The following is a 21,315-nucleotide window of genomic DNA, read 5'->3' as shown; positions in this document are numbered from 1 at the left end:
CTCCCACAACGAAGGGAATTTTGTTTACTTACCGTAAATTCCTTTTCTTCTAGCTCCAATTGGGAGACCCAGACAATTGGGTGTATAGCTACTGCCTCCAGAGGCCACACAAAGCATTACACTTAAAAGTGTAAGGCCCCTCCCCTTCTGCCTATACACCCCCCGTGGGATCACGGTTCCTCAGTTTTAGTGCCAAAGCAAGAAGGAGGAAAGCCAATAACTGGTTTAAGAACAAATTCAATCCGAAGGAACATCGGAGAACCGAAACCATTCAACATGAACAACATGTGTACCCGAAAAAACAAAAATCCCTAAGCAAACAGGGCGGGTGCTGGGTCTCCCAATTGGAGCTAGAAGAAAAGGAATTTACGGTAAGTAAACAAAATTCCCTTCTTCTTTGGCGCTCCATTGGGAGACCCAGACAATTGGGACGTCCAAAAGCAGTCCCTGGGTGGGTATAATAACCCCTCGTGATAGGACCGTAAAAACAGCCCTACCCTACAGGTGGGCAGTCGCCGCCTGAAGGACTTGTCTACCTAGGCTGGCGTCCGCCGAAGCGTAGGTATGCACTTGATAGTGTTTGGTAAAAGTGTGCAGACTCGACCATGTAGCCGCCTGGCACACCTGCTGAGCCGTAGCCTGGTGTCGTAATGCCCAGGACGCACCCACGGCTCTGGTAGAATGGGCCTTCAGCCCTGAGGGAACCGGAAGCCCAGCAGAACGGTAGGCTTCAAGAATTGGTTCCTTGATCCACCGAGCCAAGGTTGACTTGGAAGCCTGCGACCCTTTACGCTGGCCAGCGACAAGGACAAAGAGTGCATCCGAGCGGCGCAGAGGCGCCGTGCGGGAAATGTAGATCCTGAGCGCTCTCACGAGATCCAACAAATGCAAATCCTTTTCACATTGATGAACTGGACGAGGGCACAAGGAAGGCAAGGAGATATCCTGATTAAGATGAAACGGGGATACCACCTTAGGGAGAAACTCCGGAATAGGGCGCAAAACCACCTTGTCCTGGTGAATCACCAGGAAGGGAGATTTGCATGACAGCGCTGCTAGCTCGGACACTCGTCGAAGAGACGTGACCGCTACTAGAAAGGCCACTTTCTGTGAAAGGCGAGAAAGGGAAACATCCCTCATAGGCTCGAAAGGCGGCTTCTGGAGAGCAATTAGAACCCTGTTCAGATCCCAGGGCTCTAACGGCCGCTTGTAAGGAGGGCCGATATGACAAACTCCTTGCAGGAACGTGCGTACCTGAGGAAGTCGTGCTAGGCGCTTCTGAAAAAATACCGATAGCGCTGAGACTTGCCCCTTGAGGGAGCTGAGCGACAAACCTTTTTCCAACCCGGATTGCAGGAAGGAAAGAAAAGTAGGCAATCTAAATGGCCAGGGAGAGACTCCCTGAGCAGAGCACCAAGACAAGAATATTTTCCACGTCCTGTGGTATATCTTGGCGGAGGTAGGTTTTCTGGCCTGTCTCATGGTGGCAATGACCTCTTGAGACAATCCTGAACCCGCTAGGATCCAGGACTCAATGGCCACACAGTCAGGTTCAGGGCCGCAGAATTCTGATGGAAAAACGGCCCTTGAGACAGCAAGTCTGATCGGTCTGGTAGTGCCCACGGTTGGCCTACCGCGAGGTGCCACAGATCCGGGTACCACGACCTCCTTGGCCAGTCTGGAGCGACGAGGATGGCGCGGCGGCAGTCGGACCTGATCTTGCGCAGCACTCTGGGCAACAGAGCCAGAGGTGGAAACACATAAGGAAGCTGGAACTGCGACCAATCTTGAACTAAGGCGTCTGCCGCCAGAGCTCGGTGATCGCGAGACCGTGCCATGAAAACTGGGACCTTGTTGTTGTGCCGAGACGCCATTAGGTCGACGTCCGGCATCCCCCAGCGGCGACAGATCTCCTGAAACACGTCCGGGTGAAGAGACCATTCCCCTGCGTCCATACCCTGGCGACTGAGGAAGTCTGCTTCCCAGTTGTCCACGCCTGGGATGTGAACTGCGGATATGGTGGAAGCCGTGTCTTCCACCCACGTCAGAATCCGCCGGACTTCCTGGAAGGCTTGCCGACTGCGAGTTCCTCCTTGGTGGTTGATGTATGCCACCGCTGTGGAGTTGTCCGACTGAATACGGATCTGCTTGCCTTCCAGCCACTGCTGGAAGGCTTGTAGGGCAAGATACACTGCTCTGATCTCCAGAACGTTGATCTGAAGAGTGGACTCTTGCGGAGTCCACGTACCTTGAGCCCTGTGGTGGAGAAAGACTGCTCCCCACCCTGACAGACTCGCATCTGTCGTCACTACCGCCCAAGATGGGGGTAGGAAGGATTTCCCTTTCGACAATGAGGTGGGAAGAAGCCACCATCGAAGAGAATCCTTGGCCGCCTGAGAGTGAGAGAGACGTTGCTGTTGAGGGACTTCGACCTCCCGTCCCATTGGCGGAGAATGTCCCATTGTAGTGGACGCAGATGAAACTGCGCGAAAGGGACTGCCTCTATTGCTGCCACCATCTTCCCTAGGAAGTGCATGAGGCGTCTCAAGGGGTGCGAATGACCCTGAAGGAGAGATTGCACCCCTGTCTGTAGTGAACGCTGTTTGTCCAGCGGAAGCTTCACTATCGCTGAGAGAGTATGAAACTCCATGCCAAGATATGTTATCGACTGGGTCGGGGTTCGATTTGACTTGGAAAAGTTGATGATCCACCCGAAACCCTGGAGGGTCTCCAGCGCCACGTTCAGGCTGTGTTGGCATGCCTCTTGAGAAGGCGCCTTGACCAGCAGATCGTCTAAGTAAGGGATCACGGAGTGTCCCTGAGAGTGTAGGACTGCAACTACAGCTGCCATGACTTTGGTGAAGACCCGTGGTGCTGTCGCCAGACCAAAGGGCAGGGCTACGAACTGAAGGTGTTCGTCTTCTATAACGAAGCGTAGAAAACGCTGATGCTCTGGAGCAATCGGTACGTGGAGATAAGCATCCTTGATGTCTATTGATGCTAGGAAATCTCCTTGAGACATTGCGGCGATGACGGATCGGAGGGATTCCATCCGGAACCGTCTGGTTCTCACGTGGTTGTTGAGAAGTTTTAGGTCCAGAACGGGACGGAAGGATCCGTCCTTTTTCGGTACCACAAACAAATTGGAGTAAAAACCGTGACCTTGCTCTTGAAGAGGAACAGGGATCACCACTCCTTCCGCCTTTAGAGAGCACACCGCCTGCAGGAGAGCATCGGCTCGGTCGGGAGGCGGAGACGTTCTGAAGAATCGAGTTGGAGGACGAGAACTGAACTCTATCCTGTACCCGTGAGACAAAATGTCTCTCACCCAACGGTCTTGGACCTGTGGCAGCCAAATGTCGCCAAAGCGGGAGAGCCTGCCACCGACCGAGGATGCGGAGGGAGGAGGCCGGAAGTCATGAGGAAGCCGCCTTGGTAGCGGGTCTTCCGGCTGTCTTTTTTGGGCGTGACTGAGCCCGCCAAGAATCTGAACTCCTCTGATCTTTTTGAGTCCTTTTGGACGAGGAGAATTGGGACCTGCCCGAGCCTCGAAAGGACCGAAACCCCGACTGTCCCCTCCTCTGTTGGGGTTTGTTTTGTCTGGGCTGAGGTAAGGATGAATCCTTACCCTTGGACTGTTTAATGATTTCATCCAAGCGCTCACCAAACAGCCGGTCACCAGAAAATGGCAAACTGGTTAAACATTTCTTGGAAGCAGAATCTGCTTTCCATTCCCTTAACCACAAGGCTCTGCGTAAAACCACGGAGTTGGCAGATGCCACTGCCGTACGGCTCGTAGAGTCCAGGACAGCATTAATCGCGTAAGACGCAAATGCAGACATTTGAGAGGTTAAGGATGCCACCTGCGGAACAGATGTACGTGTGACCGTGTCAACCTGTGCAAGACCAGCTGAAATAGCTTGGAGTGCCCATACGGCTGCGAATGCAGGAGCAAACGACGCGCCGATAGCTTCATAGATGGATTTCAACCAGAGCTCCATCTGTCTGTCAGTGGCATCTTTAAGTGCAGCCCCATCCTCCACTGCAACTATGGATCTAGCCGCAAGTCTGGAGATAGGGGGATCCACCTTGGGACACTGGGTCCAGCTCTTGACCACGTCAGGAGGAAAGGGATAACGTGTATCCTTAAGCCGTTTGGAGAAACGCTTATCTGGATAAGCGTGGTGTTTCTGGACTGACTCTCTAAAGTCAGAATGGTCCAGAAAAGTACTCAATTTACGCTTGGGATACCTGAAATGGAATTTCTCCTGCTGTGAAGCTGACTCCTCCACTTGAGGAGCTGGGGGAGAAATATCCAACATTTTATTGATGGACGCGATAAGATCATTCACTATGGCGTCACCATCAGGAGTATCCAGATTGAGAGCGGTCCCAGGATCAGAATCCTGATCAGCTACCTCTGCCTCATCACACAGAGAATCCTCCTGCTGAGACCCTGACCAGTGAGATGAAGTAGAGGGCCGCTCATAGCGAGCTCGCTTAGGCTGTCTGGGACTGTCGTCCGTGTCAGAGCCATCACCCCGGGATGCATGGGACCCCCCCGGAGCACGGATTTGTTCCAAATGAGGGGGGCCAGGGAGCAATGAATCAACAGTGCCCATGGTCTGAGTTACAGGTCTAGACTGCAAAGTCTCTAGGATCTGAGACATAGTCACAGATAATCTATCCGCAAAAATTGCATACTCTGTCCCCGTCACCTGGACAGTATTCACAGGTGGATCTCTCTGGGACACCTCCAGCAGAGGCCCCGGCCGAGCAGGGGGCACAGGGACCGAACACTGCACACAATGGGGGTCAGTGGAACCTGCCGGTAGAACAGCCTCACAAGCGGTGCAAGCAGCATAAAAAGCCTGTGCCTTGGCACCCCTGTTTTTTGCGGACGACATGCTGTATTCTCCACAGAGTAATCCAGGAGGGTATATAGCCAAGAATCACCAGCGACCGTTTAGTGCAATGTATAGCATGCAAGCATAAAAATACAGTTGAACACTTCGTCACTAGTGGGGTCAGCACCGGAGGTGCCGCTTACCGCCCGCTAAAAGCGGGTTGTAGTCGCCAGAATCCCGTGCCTGGGTCTCCCAGAACTTGTCTCCCCTTTCCAGCTCAGCCTGCACATCAGGAATGGCTGCCGGCGTTCTGTGAAGAGGGGCAGACCGTGGGTGTGCCTCAGACAAAGTGCGGGAAACTGGCTTCCCACTGATCTCAATGTGAGGGCTGGAGTATGTAAAGCAGATTCCAGCCCTCAGCGCTGACGTTCTGCATAGCGTCCCGCCCTTCCCCTGACTGGCAGGCCTGGGGGCGGGAACGAAACGGAACTAGGCCGCAAAAGCCGGGGACTCTAGTAAAAAGCGCGGCCGACCAATATGCACTGCCAGCGCGGAAGTCCCCGGCGCACCACAAGTCCCAGCCGCGTCGCAGTAAAAACTGCCAGCAGGGGCCGGCACGGCAGTTCCCCACACATAAACTCCCTTAGCAAGCTGTGGAAGTGTGGCACAAGCGCAGCAGCGCTATTGTCCCCAGCGCACTAACACACCCAGCAATGCTGCAGTGTGTGCGCGGTCTGTACGGGGACACAGAGTACCTTGGTGTAGCAGGGCCCTGTCCCTGACGATACTCCGCTCCATATCCAGCAGATTCCCCAGGGGCTGTGGACGGAGCACGGTCTCTGTGCCTGGAGACCGGTAAATCCCACTTCACCCAGAGCCCAAAGGGGGATGGGGAAGGATGCAGCATATGGGCTCCAGCCTCTGTACCCGCAATGGGTACCTCAACCTTAACAAACACCGCCGACACAAAGTGGGGTGAGAAGGGAGCATGCTGGGGGCCCAAGTATGGGCCCTCTTTTCTTCCATCCGACATAGTCAGCAGCTGCTGCTGACTAAACAGTGGAGCTATGCGTGGATGTCTGACCTCCTTCGCACAAAGCTTGAAAACTGAGGAACCGTGATCCCACGGGGGGTGTATAGGCAGAAGGGGAGGGGCCTTACACTTTTAAGTGTAATGCTTTGTGTGGCCTCCGGAGGCAGTAGCTATACACCCAATTGTCTGGGTCTCCCAATGGAGCGCCAAAGAAAATAAAGTACAGGGACCCCCATATATAAACGTCTCAGGTATTTGGCTTGCTGAGACGCAGGGTTCCAAGTCCCTGGGGGTGAGTGCTCCGGTCCAGCAGGATCCTGAAGGGCTGCGGATGGAGACCGGTCTCCTGCCAAGCATGGAGAACTGTGCTGGCTCCCACTTCAAGCCAGAGCCCCGGAGGGATGGTGAAGGAGCACGGCATGTAAGGCTCCAGCCTTGGAATCAACCTTAACAGCACCGCCGACACAGTGGGGTGAGAAGGGACATGCCGGGGGTCCAGGCTTGGACCCGCTTTTCTTCAAACTCTTTCCAAAAATCAAAAATTAGATGAGAATGCATGTGTGGATGTATGCCTCCTGAACACAAAGCGATAAACTGGCTAGATCTGGTTCTCCAGGGGGTGTATAAGCTCAGAGGGAGGAGCTACACTTTTGAGTGTAGTACTTTGTGTGTCCTCCGGAGGCAGAAGCTATACACCCAATGTCTGGGTCTCCCAAAGGAACGATAAAGAAAAATGCAATTCCTTGATTGTTTTTTGTGTTTTGTTTTTATACTGCTTTTCATTGTGCAGTAAATAAGGTGGCAATATAGTTCTTCAAGTCAGTATACTTATGGCAATACCAAACTTGTCTAGTTTATCTTTGAATGGTTTAAAGGGGTTGTCCTCTACTAGAACAGCCTCTTCTGATTCCACGTTGTTTTTTGTAATAAATATTTAGGGCGGCACGGTGGCTCAGTGGTTAGCACTGCAGGACACCATCTGCAAGGAGCTTGTATGTTCTCCCCGTGTTTGTGTGGGATTCCTCTGGGTTCTCTGGTTTCCTGCCACACTCCAAAGACATACAGATAGGGACTCTAGATTGTAAGCCCCAATGGGGACAGTGTTGCCAATGTATGTAAAGCGCTGTGGAATTAATAAAATTATTATTAATTATTGTGTGTACATCGGTACTAACCCAAAACATAGTTACCTCAGTATCTTTCTTATCGACTGGTTCCCAACTGGCCTCTGATAGCCGGTCTTCACTTTTATCAGAATACAGGTCATCTATATCGCTGCTGTCTGATTCTTTTACACAGGTCTGTTACCAAAAAAAGTTTATATTAAAAGAATATATCATTTGATTAGTTGTGCAAAAAAGGAAATCATGTACAGTTTATACCGTATAGACTCAAGTATAAGCAGAGTTTTTCAGTCAATTTTTTATGCTTAAAATGCCCCCCCTCAGCTTATACTTGAGTGAGGGTCCCACAAAAAAAATAAAAAATATATCCTTACCTCTCCTCCATTCCCGCGGTGTCCTCTTAGCTGCTTCTTATGGACCGCACCCACATAGACCTCTCTGTGATTGCGGCCGGTGCAGGGGCTGCTGCTGTTGTCGTCAGCACTTAACTTCAGATGAATGGTTTGCAGCACCGCAAATCATTAAAAGTGAAGTAAAGTGCCTACGGCAGCAGCGGCGCTGTGTACCGACAGAGATCGTCGATGGGTCTATGCCTCTGCGGTCCGCAAGAAGCAGGCAATAGGACACCGCAGAAATGGAGAACAGATGAGTGTGTGTGTGTGTGTGTGTGTGTGTGTATGTGTGTGTGTAACGGCATAATAGAGAACAAGAAGAGGACCAATATTGGAATGTTATTAAAGGATGGGAACATTACTACAAGAGACAATATAGGCACAATACTACAGGAGATAAGGAGAGGCACATTGCTACAGGAGGCAAGGATGAGCACAGTACAACAAGGGGGACAAGGATGGGTACAGTACAAGGGGAGAGACAAGTATGGGCACAGTACGACAAAAGGAGAGACAAGGATGGGCCACATTACATTTTATTGGTATCTTTTTTTTTTTTTTTTTTAAATGTACCCATGGCTGCTGTATTTCGCACCCCAGATATATACTCAAAGTCAATAAGTCTTCCCAGTTTTTTTGTGGTAAAATTAGGTGCCTCAGCTGATACTTGGGACGGCTTATACTCGAGTATATACGGTACTGCACTAAGGCACACACAGAGGTGTGAGACGATCTCCAAACATCCCTTCTATCCTCAACATCCCACATTCCCCTAATAAAAATGTATCAACCAAAAACTAACGTCTTTCATAAAGTGTCAACTGTGCCCTCAGGAGATGGGACATATTGTGACCCTTCCATTAAGTGTATACAGCATCGTACAATAGGCAGAATACTGCAAAACTAAAGGCAAAAGTGAAGACAAAAATCCACCGGGGTGTAATAGGACAATGCTGCAGATTGGCTGAGTGGAATTTACATGGCATATCCACATCATGATTTTATTGTAAAAAAATGTTATGTAAAAATACTATGAATTTGGAGAGATACACAGAAAAATAAAGAAAATCGTCCAACACTGTGTAGACCTAACATATCTGCCCCTAAAGTACTCACAAAATCATCTTCATAGTCGGCCTCAGGCTCCGGAGGTGGAGCGCAATACTGTCGAATCTCTAGCTGGAGCTGCAACTCCCACACCTGCCTTCTCAGCAGGTCAACCTCTTGCTTATAGCTAGCTTCCATCTGTCTCAACCGCTGCTGCACAACATCATTGGGAATCGGTAAACCATCATCATCTTGATATACGAGAGGTGCAGGAGAAGGACACACCAAAGGAAAGAATCTAGGCCTGTTTTGAGAAGCTATGGACCCTCTATAGCTTTTTATTGAGGGGCCAGAACAGTGCATTGAGGCAGGGAAGTTGTAGGGAATCTTTGCTGCATCTCTAGATCCAGCCGGATGTCTTCCATGCTTGCTATGAAGGCTTCTTGTAGAGTACTCGTATGACAAATGACGGCGGAGTCCACTTTCTCCAACAGGAACAGATTTCATCATTCCTTGTAAGCTCTCCCAATTAGATGCTAGAAAAGAAATCTCATTTCTCGGTATTTGGGAAACGGCTCTCCGATCAGTCCTACAGGTTTCCTTTTCCATCTTGATAGATTTGGTCAAATCTCTAAATGAGGTATTGACATAGATGTCACCTGCTAAGTTTGGGCAGGGAGGTTTTGTTAAAGTAGGACCCTCCTGTTGATCCTGGTCAGTGATCGATATTGTCGTAGTCTGCTCTTGGGTATCTATACCATTTTCCAAATCAGGTTTTATATTATCACATTTCAAGTCTAAAGAGTCGGCAACTGAAGAATTACTGTGTTGTGCCACGTCATTATCATTATTGTTATGGGCTTCAGTGACTTCCAGCATATATTCTTTGTCACTTGTGCTGACATTATGATCATCGGGTGCCTCTTCTTCCTTGGTAATGATATCTGGGGCTTGTTGCACAGGACCCTGGCATTCAGAATCACTGCCCTCATCATTGCTGCATCTCGAGTCCAAGCTAACTTGGTGATTATTTAAGTTAGGATCACTCGAAGTGCGGGTCAACATTCCCCCATTATCACAGGCAGTGATGAGATTGTCCATTGAGCGCGTTTTGGGTAACCTGTTGAAGAAAAAATAATTAAGATGAGAATATATATATTAAAATAGTAAACAGTTTCCAAGGACAAAAATGAAAACATGGCCAAGAAGAGGCAACACCATATGACTAGAATAATAGATTTGTAACTCTCGTCCAGTACTTCCAAAGGTATTAACATGATAATAGCGTGAAAGACCCAAGTGACCACAGCACCTAAGGACTTGGGAATTTCCGGTGGTAAGCCAGTGAGACCAGTGCTCGGCTGCAGTGTTTACCTAAGGCCGGTTTCACACATCCGGCTTTTTGCCGTTTTGCCGGATGCGGCGCTCTCCCGTACAGTTAATACAGTACAGTGACAGCGCAACAAGCGCCGGTCACATGCTGTCATGTGACCGGCGCATGTGACCCGGAAGTTACAGCGCTGTCACTGTACTGTATTAACTGTACGGGAGAGCGCCGCATCCGGCAAAACGGCAAAAAGCCGGATGTGTGAAACCGGCCTAAGTAAACCACCATGGCTTCTTTGCAGCATTGTAAAGAGCCCAAAAAGGGCGGAGGCTAGATGACAAGGTATAGTAACCCAATTCTGGCAGTCCAGACTTAGATGATTAATGCAGACCAAATAGTGGCATTTTTCCCAGATATGGATGTTTTTAACCTAGATAGTGGCATTTAAGTTAGGTTCCCGGATTACAGAGATATACTTTGCCTTTTTGTTTCCAGGCTTACATGCATTGGAAAATACAAAAACTAAATATCTCTCTTTTGCACTAATGCAGTGCCATATTTTCCCTAGTACATTTTTGGCTTTTTCAGTGTGCAACTGTTTGCATTTCTAGTTACTATGTTTTTTTCAGTTAGCACCTGTTCACATTTGTTGGATGTGCGGGTCAGTATTTTGATATTTCCAGACTTAGATGATGTCCACAGAAGAGAGTAAAAAGTCCACATTCAAAAAGTCCATTTCCACTGGGCTGGGCTTAGCCTCTGAGATGGTGCCCCGGCCGGCAGATACTATCCCAGTGTCTGTGGTAGACACAAGGAACTCCAGATGCAATGGTGACATCACCTCAATTAGCTATGAAGTCCTGCTAGGGCCAGCACATTGCGTTATCATAGCGAATTGAGGCGACGTCATCATTTGCATCCGGAGTTCCTTGTGTGTATTATGGACATTGGGACAGTAGCTGCCGGCCGGGCCACCATCTCAGAAGCCCGGGCAAAGTTAAACCTACAAAGGCAAAGCCCAGTGGAAATGGACTTTTAGTCTGGACTGCCAGATCTGGTTTTAGTACTTCAAACACCAATTAAGGTACTTGTGAAACTTTTTTATTGGGCAACTTCCTGTTGGGTTGTTATACCCTGTCATTTTGCACAATACCCTGATTTATTGCCTATATTAGATATTTAACCCTGCATGGTCAGGGACATCTATTTCTGCAGGGGACCTGTAAGGTATCTTTCATTAGCGCCAGTGGTATTTGTTTATTGCAATTTGATCTTCTTAAACTCAACCACTAAGTTGCCGCATAGCTTTTCTTCACAGTTGAGGGGAAAAAAAAAAAAAAAAAACAAACACAGTGGGAGATGGGAAAGATCTTTAAAGTTTGTACCTATCTAGAGATCGAGAATTAAAGTCTTGTCCCTGGGAAGCTGGAGAAAGGTAGAGCTCCATCCCATCATCGATAGGCATACAAGGTGAGGAGGCAGGAATATATACCGCTGTCCACAGCTGAAGAGCCCGGACGTGACAGACGGGGTGTAAAACCTACAGGACAAGAAAGTGTAAAGTTTGGTAATATCAAAAGAAGCCCAAAATGCGTATAATCAAGACACCCTGAAAGGCCACCTTATCTAATAACTGACAGTGCTGGAAATGTAACAGGGTAAGCACTTCCCAATGGCAATGCCCCAATCGGACCGAGAAAACAATCTGCAACTGTAATGCGAGACTCTTTCTCTCGCACCCATTCAAGTCTATGGGGCGAGAGAAAGATCGCACTGCACTTGCGATACACCGGTGTACCGACAGTGCAGTGCGAGAATGGCAATAGCTGGCTACGGAGGAGAGAGGGAGATAAATCCCTTCCTCCCCTCCTCCGTGCCGGCCCTCCACTCCTCAGTGCCGGCCCGTCCCCCGCAGCTGATGTCCGATCGCATGATCGGACCTCAGTCGCAGTGACACTCGCATGACACTCGGCTCCTGCTGTGCTACCAGCGTGAGCAGAGTGTTATGCGATGATTGAATAAGTCCCCGTGTGGTCCGGCCTAATAGGTTTTCTTTCCAGAGGAGAGCTAATCCGCAGTCCATATGCAGTTTGTAGTTTTAGGAGCTAAATGTTATTTTCTACTTGATAGATAATTTGTTCTACAAAGTAGTAGCCCTAACACTGAAATCACAATATTGAGCTCTCTGCCAAAAAGGCACTATAGACATTTAACAAATTATCAGATTTCGACAAGCAATAATTTTTATTTTAAATTAAAAAGGTTAGCTATCAAAGAGCAAAAAAGCAAACCAGGACCAAGTATTGTATAAACTGACAGATATACCACTTTACACAATACTTTCTAATTTTGAGAGCATTTACCACAGCAGATAAGTCTGATGCAGGGTATTTATCCAAGAAGTCACTTTTTCCTATACTGACAGTGGTGTAATCTATGGATATAAGAGATTTTAAATAAATCTTCGTTAAGAATCTCTACATGGCTTATGATGTGCAGTTTCATCCTTCCATTTAATACGTGTCACATAGAATGGACTTGGATACAGCAGCTCATTAGATAAGTGCAACTGTTTAAATCATAGCATTAGCAATAATAGACCGAGGTATGACAATATTAAGATAAAAGAAAAAAAAGGCAATATTGTAACATGTGACTGCCGTCAACTTACCATCTCACCGCCAGGCATGTAGAGTAGATTGTGAAAGTTCTTGTTACCAGTTCTTAATAGGGACCAAACGGAGCAGGTTCTTTTGTAGATGTTCCGCGTCTCTCGCTCACATGGGTTGTTGGAGAGGAAAGTTCCGTAAAGACACGAGTACGTGTGCTGCACCAACTTCACCTGGGTTCAGATAGCATACAGTTAGGTCCAGAAATATTTGGACAGTGACAACTTTTGGCATTTTAGCTGTTTAACAAAACATAATAAAGATACAGTTAAATAATTAATATGGGCTTAAACTGCAGACTCAGTTTTATTTGAGGGTATTCACATTGTAACTGGAGTAAGGGTTTAGGAATCATAACTATTTAAAATGTAGCTGCTTCTTTTTCAAGGGACCAAAGAAGGGAATTTTGTTTACTTACCGTAAATTCCTTTTCTTCTAGCTCCTATTGGGAGACCCAGACAATTGGGTGTATAGCTTCTGCCTCCGGAGGCCACACAAAGTATTACACTTTAAAAAGTGTAGGCCCTCCCCTCTGCTATACACCCTCCCGTGCATCACGGGCCCATCAGTTTTGGTGCCAAAGCAGGAAGGAGGAAACTTATAAATTGGTCTAAGGTAAATTCAATCCGAAGGATGTTCGGAGAACTGAACCATGAACCAAAGAACAATGAACATGAACAACATGTGTACACAAAAGAACAACAGCCCGAAGGGAACAGGGGCGGGTGCTGGGTCTCCCAATAGGAGCTAGAAGAAAAGGAATTTACGGTAAGTAAACAAAATTCCCTTCTTCTTTGTCGCTCCATTGGGAGACCCAGACAATTGGGATGTCCAAAAGCAATCCCTGGGTGGGTAAAAGAATACCTCAATATAAAGAGCCGAAAAAACGGCCCCTTCTTACAGGTGTGCAACTGCCGCCTGAAGGACTCGCCTACCTAGGGTGGCATCTGCCGAAGCATATGCATGCACCTGATAGTGTTTTGTAAAAGTGTGCAGACTCGACCAGGTAGCCGCCTGACACACCTGCTGAGCCGTAGCCTGGTGCCGCAATGCCCAGGACGCACCTACGGCTCTGGTAGAATGGGCTTTCAGCCCTGAAGGAATCGGAAGCCCAGAGGAACGGTAGGCTTCAAGAATCGGTTCCTTGATCCATCTAGCCAAGGTTGACTTGGAAGCCTGCGACCCCTTACGCTGGCCCGCGACAAGGACAAAGAGTGCATCAGAACGGCGCAGGGGCGCAGTGCGTGAAATGTAGAGCCTGAGTGCTCTCACGAGATCTAACAAGTGCAAATCCTTTTCACATTGGTGAACTGGATGAGGGCAAAAAGAAGGTAAGGAGATATCCTGATTAAGATGAAAAGGGGATACCACCTTAGGGAGAAATTCCGGAACCGGACGCAGAACCACCTTGTCCTGGTGGAACACCAGGAAGGGGGCTTTGCATGACAGTGCAGCCAGCTCCGACACTCTCCGAAGTGATGTGACTGCCACTAGGAAGACCACCTTTTGTGAAAGGCGTGAAAGAGAAATCTCTCTCATTGGCTCGAAAGGTGGTTTCTGAAGAGCCATTAGCACCCTGTTCAGATCCCACGGTTCTAGCGGACGCTTGTAAGGAGGGACTATGTGACAAACTCCCTGCAGGAACGTGCGGACCTGCGGAAGCCTGGCTAGACGCTTTTGAAAAAACACAGATAGCGCCGATACTTGTCCCTTAAGGAAGCCGAGAGACAAACCCTTTTCCAGTCCGGATTGAAGGAAGGACAGAAAAGTGGGCAAGGCAAATGGCCAGGGAGAAAAACCCTGATCAGAGCACCAGGATAAGAAGATCCTCCACGTCCTGTGGTAGATCTTGGCGGATGTCGGTTTCCTGGCCTGTCTCATAGTGGCAATGACCTCTTGAGATAATCCTGAGGACGCTAGGATCCAGGACTCAATGGCCACACAGTCAGGTTGAGGGCCGCAGAATTCAGATGGAAAAATGGCCCTTGAGACAGTAAGTCTGGACGGTCTGGTAGTGCCCACGGTTGACCCACCGTGAGATGCCACAGATCTGGGTACCACGACCTCCTCGGCCAGTCTGGGGCGATGAGGATGGCGCGGCGGCAGTCGGACCTGATCTTGCGTAATACTCTGGGCAGTAGTGCCAGAGGAGGAAATACATAAGGCAGTCGAAACTGCGACCAATCCTGAACTAGCGCGTCTGCTGCCAGAGCTTTGTGATCTTGAGATCGTGCCATGAATGTCGGGACCTTGTTGTTGTGCCGGGACGCCATCAGGTCGACGTCCGGCTTCCCCCAGCGGCAACAGATCTCTTGAAACACTTCTGGGTGAAGAGACCATTCCCCTGCATCCATGCCCTGGCGACTGAGAAAGTCTGCTTCCCAGTTTTCTACGCCCGGGATGTGAACTGCGGAGATGGTGGAGGATGTGGCTTCCACCCACAGCAGAATCCGCCGAATTTCCTGGAAGGCTTGCCGACTGCGTGTGCCGCCTTGGTGGTTGATGTATGCCACTGCCGTGGCGTTGTCCGACTGAATTCGGATCTGCCTGCCTTCCAGCCACGGCTGGAACGCCTTTAGGGCTAGATACACTGCCCTTATCTCCAGAACATTGATCTGCAGGGAGGACTCTGGCTGAGTCCAGGTACCCTGAGCCCTGTGGTGGAGGAAGACCGCTCCCCACCCTGACAGACTCGCATCCGTCGTGACCACCGCCCAAGATGGGGGCAGAAATGATTTCCCCTTCGACAAAGACGTGGGAAGAAGCCACCACTGAAGAGAGGCCTTGGCTGTCAGAGACAGGGAGACGTTCCTGTCGAGGGACGTCGACTTCCTGTCCCATTTTCGGAGAATGTCCCATTGAAGTGGACGCAGATGAAACTGCGCAAATGGAACTGCCTCCATTGCCGCCACCATCTTCCCTAGGAAGTGCATGAGGCGTCTCAAGGGGTGCGACTGGGCTCGAAGGAGAGATTGCACCCCTGTCCGTAGTGAACGTTGTTTGTCCAGCGGAAGTTTCACTATCGCTGAGAGAGTGTGAAACTCCATCCCGAGATATGTCAGCGATTGGGTCGGAGTCAATTTTGACTTTGGGAAATTGATGATCCACCCGAATCTCTGGAGAGTCTCCAGAGCAATGTTCAGGCTGTGTTGGCATGCCACCTGAGAGGGGGCCTTGACAAGGAGATCGTCTAAGTAAGGGATCACCGAGTGTCCCTGCGAGTGCAGGACCGCTACCACTGTTGCCATGACCTTGGTGAAGACCCGAGGGGCTGTCGCCAGGCCAAAGGGCAGCGCCACGAACTGAAAGTGTTCGTCCCCGATGGCGAAACGCAGGAAGCGCTGATGCTCTGGTGCAATCGGCACGTGGAGATAAGCATCTCTGATGTCGATTGATGCTAGGAAGTCTCCTTGGGACATTGAGGCGATGACGGAGCGGAGGGATTCCATCCGGAACCGCCTGGCGTTCACATGTTTGTTGAGCAGTTTGAGGTCCAGGACGGGACGGAAAGATCCGTCCTTTTTTGGCACCACAAACAAGTTGGAGTAGAAACCTTGACCCCATTGCTGAAGGGGAACCGGGATCACCACTCCTTCTGTTTTCAGAGTGCTCACCGCCTGAAGAAGAGCATCGGCTCGCTCGGGGGGCGGAGATGTTCTGAAGAAACGAGTCGGAGGACGAGAGCGGAATTCTATCCTGTAACCGTGAGACAGAATGTCTCTCACCCATCGGTCTTGGACATGTGGCAACCAGGCGTCGCAAAAGCGGGAGAGCCTGCCACCGACCGAGGATGCGGTTTGGGGAGGCCGAAAGTCATGAGGAGGCCGCTTTGGGAGCGGTTCCTCCGGCGGTCTTTTTAGGACGTGACTTAGACCGCCATGAATCAGAGTTCCTCTGACCCTTCTGTGGCCTGTTGGACGAGGAGAATTGAGACTTGGCTGAGGTCCGAAAGGACCGAAATCTCGATTGTACCTTCCGTTGTGGAGGTCTGTTGGGTTTGGACTGGGGCAAGGACGATTCCTTTCCCTTGGATTGTTTAATGATTTCATCCAATTGCTCGCCAAACAGGCGGTCGCCAGAAAATGGCAAACCGGTTAAGAACTTTTTGGAAGCAGAGTCTGCCTTCCATTCACGTAGCCACATAGCCCTGCGGACTGCCACCGAATTGGCGGATGCTACCGCTGTACGGCTCGCAGAGTCCAGGACAGCATTCATGGCGTAGGACGCAAACGCCGACGCCTGAGAGGTTAAGGACACAACCTGCGGAGTAGAGGCACGTGTAACTGCATTAATCTCAGACTGACAAGCTGAGATAGCTTGGAGTGCCCATACGGCTGCAAATGCCGGAGCAAAAGACGCGCCTATAGCCTCATAGATGGATTTCATCAGGAGCTCTATATGCCTGTCAGTGGCATCCTTGAGTGATGCACCATCTGCCACTGGAACTATGGATCTAGCCGCCAGTCTGGAGACTGGAGGATCCACCTTGGGACACTGAGCCCAACCCTTGACTACGTCAGGGGGAAAGGGATAACGTGTGTCATTAAGGCGCTTAGTAAAGCGCTTATCTGGAAAAGCTCGGTGTTTCTGGACTGTATCTCTGAAGTCGGAGTGATCAAGAAATGCACTCAGTGCTCGTTTAGGAAACCTAAAATGGAATTTCTCCTGCTGAGAAGCTGACTCCTCAATCTGAGGAGTTGGAGGAGAAAGATCTAACACCTGATTGATGGACGCTATAAGGTCATTTACTATGGCGTCCCCCTCAGGTGTATCAAGGTTGAGAGCGGCGTCAGAATCAGAGCCCTGATCTGCCACCTCCGCTTCATCTTCCAGAGATTCCTCATGCTGAGACCCTGAACACTGTGATGAAGTCGAGGGAAGCTCCCGGCGAGCCCGCTTAGCTGGCCTGGGACTGCGGTCCGTGTCATAGTCCTCACCGTGGGAGCTATGACTCGCCCCAGGAGCACTTTGCTGCTCCAACCTAGGGGGGCCTGGGGACAATGATTCAACAGTGCCCGGGATCTGTGTTACTAGTCTGGACTGCAAAGCCTCTAGAATCTTAGCAGACCATCTATCCATAGACTCAGAAAGTTTGTCAGCAAATACTGCAAACTCTGTCCCTGTCACCTGGACAGTGGCAGCCGACTGTTCCACCTGGGCCGAGGGTCCCACCAGTGGCAAAGGCTCCGGCTGAGTGAGTGTCACAGGGGCCGAGCATTGCACACAATGAGGATAGGTGGAACCTGCAGGTAGCATAGCCGCACATGAGGTACAGGTTGCAAAGTAAACCTGTGCCCTGGCACCCTTGCTTTTTTCGGACGACATGCTGTTGTCTCCTTAGAGCAATCAGAGAGGGTATATAGCCAAGGCAACAGTGCGGCCGTACAGAGTAAATGTATACAAAATATGGATATAAATATACACTTCTGCACCCAGGGGAGCAAGCACCTAGTAACAGGTGCTGCTTACCGACCGCCCTCAGCGTTTGTGTGACCACCAGATTCCCTGCCTGGGCTCCCAGCGCTGTTGGAGCTCGTCTCTGAAGATCCCCAGCGTCAGCCGTGCTGCTAGTAATGGCTGCTAGCGTTCTGTGAGGAAGAGGGAGCCGTGGGCGTGCACTAAAAAGTGCGGTAATCTGGTGCCCCACTGTGCACAGTGAGGGGGGAGGAGGATACAAAGTATGCTCCTGCCCTCAGCGCTGACGTTCCGTGCAGCGTCCCGCCCTTACTCCTGACTGGCAGGCCCGGGGGCGGGAATATGCGGCACTAGGCCGCAAAAGCCGGGGACTCGAGTTATACGCGCGGCCGGCAAACAAGCGCGGCCAGCGCGGTAGTCCCGGCGCACCAACACACCCAGCAGCTGCTGCAGCGTGTATCAAACAGGCGCTCTATGCGCCGTCCCCAAGGGGACACAGAGTACCTCAGAGTAGCAGGGCCATGTCCCTGACGATACCCGGGCTCCTGTCCAGCAGATTCCCCCAGGGGCTGCGGAGGGAGCACGGTCCCAGTGCCTGGAGACAGTTTAGGATCCCACTTCACCCAGAGCCCTGTAAGGGATGGGGAAGGAAAACGGCATGTGGCTCCTGCCTGTGTACCCGCAATGGGTACCTCAACCTTAACAGCACCGCCGACTCAGAGTGGGGTGAGAAGGGAGCATGCCGGGGGCCCTGTAATGGGCCCTCTTTTCTTCCATCCGATATAGTCAGCAGCTGCTGCCGACTAACTTGTGGAGCTTGCGTGCATGTGTGCCTCCTTCAACACAAAGCATAAAAACTGATGGGCCCGTGATGCATGGGAGGGTGTATAGCAGAGGGGAGGGCCTACACTTTTTAAAGTGTAATACTTTGTGTGGCCTCCGGAGGCAGAAGCTATACACCCAATTGTCTGGGTCTCCCAATGGAGCGACAAAGAAAGGTAATTTGACAATTATCTCAAAAGCAGCTTCATAGGCTACTCCATTGTTAATCATCAATTCAGCGGGTAGAAGGTCTGGAGCTGATTCTAGGTGTGGCACTTGCATTTGGAAGCTGTTCCTGTGAACCCACAACATGTGGTCAAAGGAGCTCTCTATAGAAAAGACAGGCCATCATTACGCTGAAAAATAAAAAAATCTGCACTGGTGAGCTTGGGAATTCAAACAGGCCTGGACATCCACGGAAGAATAAGTAGTGAATGATTGCAGAATCCTTTCCATAGTGAAGAAAACCTGATTCACAAAATCCACCCAAGTGAAGAACACTCTCCAGGAACTATGCTAGGTATATGATGCATTTCGAATGATAAAAGGAAAGAATTACAACTGTGATGCCTTGTAAATACTCTGCTCTCGTGAATTCTTCTCTTTATGGTAGACAATTACTGAAACAAATACTTCATAGAACAAATACAGAGGATTCACCACAAGGTGCAAACCATTAATCAGCCTTAAAAATAGAAAAGGTCAAATAATACTTTGCCAAAAAACATCTAAGAGAAACTAAGATCAACCTGTACCAGAATATCAGGAAGAAGAATGTAATAGACTTGAAATGGCTCATGATCCAAAGCAAACCACTTCCCCTGTAAAACATGGTGGAGGCAGTGTGATGTTCGAGCATGCATGGCTTCCAATGGCCATGGGTCACTAGTGTTTATTGAGGATGTAACTGAAGACAGAAGCAGCGGAATCAAGTTTACAGAGCAATACTTTCTGCTCAGATTCAACCAATTGCAGCAAGGTAGATTTTCCATCTGTACTGCGCAGCACCGTCCAATGACCCAAAACATACTGCAAAAGGAACCCAAGAATTTAAGGCAAAAAAAAAAAAATGGAATACTTTGCAATGGTGGATGTCAATAACCAAATCTCAACCCCATCGAGCTCCATTTCTCTTGCTTAAGGCTATGTCCGCACGTTGCTTTTTTGCTGCTTTTTTGCTGCTTATTCAACTGCAGCGTTTAATGCCAAAATGGTTGTGTTCTGCTTTTCAAGCAAAGTCTATGGGAATTTGGGTTTCTTGCGGACATAGCCTAAAGCGGGCTTTACACGCTGCGACATCGCTAATGCGAACTCGTTGGGGTCACGGAATTCGTGACGCACATCCGGCCGCATTAGCGATGCCGTTGCGTGTAACACTGATAAGCGATTTTGCATCGTTGCAAAAACGTGCAAAATCGCTAATCGGCGACACGGGGGTCCATTCTCAAATCTCGTTACTGCAGCAGTAACGAGGTTGTTCCTCGTTCCTGCGGCAGCACACATCGCTGTGTGTGACACCGCAGGAACGAGGACGCTCTCCTTACCTGCCTCCCGGCCGCTATGAGGAAGGAAGGAGGTGGGCGGGATGTTACGTCCCGCTCAGCTCCGCCCCTCCGCTGCTATTGGGCGGCGGTTCAGTGACGTCGCTGTGACGCCGCACGGACCGCCCCCTTAGAAAGGAGGCGGTTCGCCCGTCACAGCGACGTCGCCGGACAGGTATGTATGTGTGACGGGTCTGGGCGATGTTGTGCGGCACGGGCAGCGATTTGCCCGTGTCGCGCAACAGATGGGGGCGGCTACCCACACTAGCGATATCGGGACCGATATTGCAGTGTGTAAAGTAGCCTTAAGACAAAACGTAAGACAGAAAGACCCACAGACAAGCAATAACCAAATCAGCTGCAGTAAATGTCGGCAAATCATTATAAAGGAGGAAACTCGGCGTTTGGTGATGTCCATGGCTTCAAGACTTCAGGCAGTCACTGCCTGCAAATTATTCTATACACCATATTAAAAAGAAACATTGTATTTATTAGTAAACTTAAATGTATCCAATTATTATTGAGCCCCTGAAATGTGGAGTTTTTGTAGAGAAATGATTGCTGTTCCTAAACGTTTCACAGGATATATTTGGTCAACCCTTTAAATAAACCTAAAAGTCCACACTTCAATTACATCCCAGCTCCTTGTATGCCAGAATTTTGGATTTAAAATGAGTCCAAATCACACAGATTCTGTCACTGTCCAAAGATTTCTAGGATATTTCTAGAAGAATTTCATGAAACATTTTAATTGACCTAAAATTTACAGCTACAAATCACAATGGCGAATTGTAGTTTTTTTCTTCTATATACTTACTATGCACTGAAAAAAGTCAATTTATTTATTAAAGAGGGTAAAAAAAGTAAAGAAACAAAAAATGGAATCAATACAAAGCAACTTATTACCAAGAACGTATGGTTGAATTCAAAGTGACAAGGAAACTGATGGAGAAGCTGGTGGACGCAGTCTAGCCACTGTAAGAAGACCGGACACTGCTCATTCTGATCTTCAGCATTTTCCTGATGACCGCAACGATCCCCAAACTTATGGCCATAATCCAACCAATCTGTCTCTACCAAGACTTGGAATCCCTAAAA

At 49.5% G+C, this 21,315-nt stretch overlaps 1 protein-coding gene across 2 annotated transcripts in view; it reads right to left on the bottom strand.

The window, feature by feature from the left end:
* Positions 1-21,315, bottom strand: part of MTMR4 (myotubularin related protein 4) — a 130,675-nt gene that overhangs the window by 8,786 nt on the left and 100,574 nt on the right. For both annotated transcript variants that reach the window (XM_075335390.1, XM_075335389.1), the window contains 5 exons: positions 21,124-21,309; positions 12,442-12,612; positions 11,156-11,310; positions 8,513-9,563; positions 7,071-7,181 (listed from right to left, as the gene is read on the bottom strand). In XM_075335390.1, the coding sequence (XP_075191505.1) occupies positions 7,071-7,181; positions 8,513-9,563; positions 11,156-11,310; positions 12,442-12,612; positions 21,124-21,309 (1,674 nt within the window). The remainder of the gene's footprint in view (positions 1-7,070; positions 7,182-8,512; positions 9,564-11,155; positions 11,311-12,441; positions 12,613-21,123; positions 21,310-21,315) is intronic.

This window comes from Anomaloglossus baeobatrachus, chromosome 2 (genome assembly GCF_048569485.1).
Source record: "Anomaloglossus baeobatrachus isolate aAnoBae1 chromosome 2, aAnoBae1.hap1, whole genome shotgun sequence".
NCBI classification, from domain to species: domain Eukaryota; kingdom Metazoa; phylum Chordata; class Amphibia; order Anura; family Aromobatidae; genus Anomaloglossus; species Anomaloglossus baeobatrachus.
Note: the sequence above shows the minus strand (reverse complement) of the source record. Positions and strands in the feature narration are given on the sequence as shown.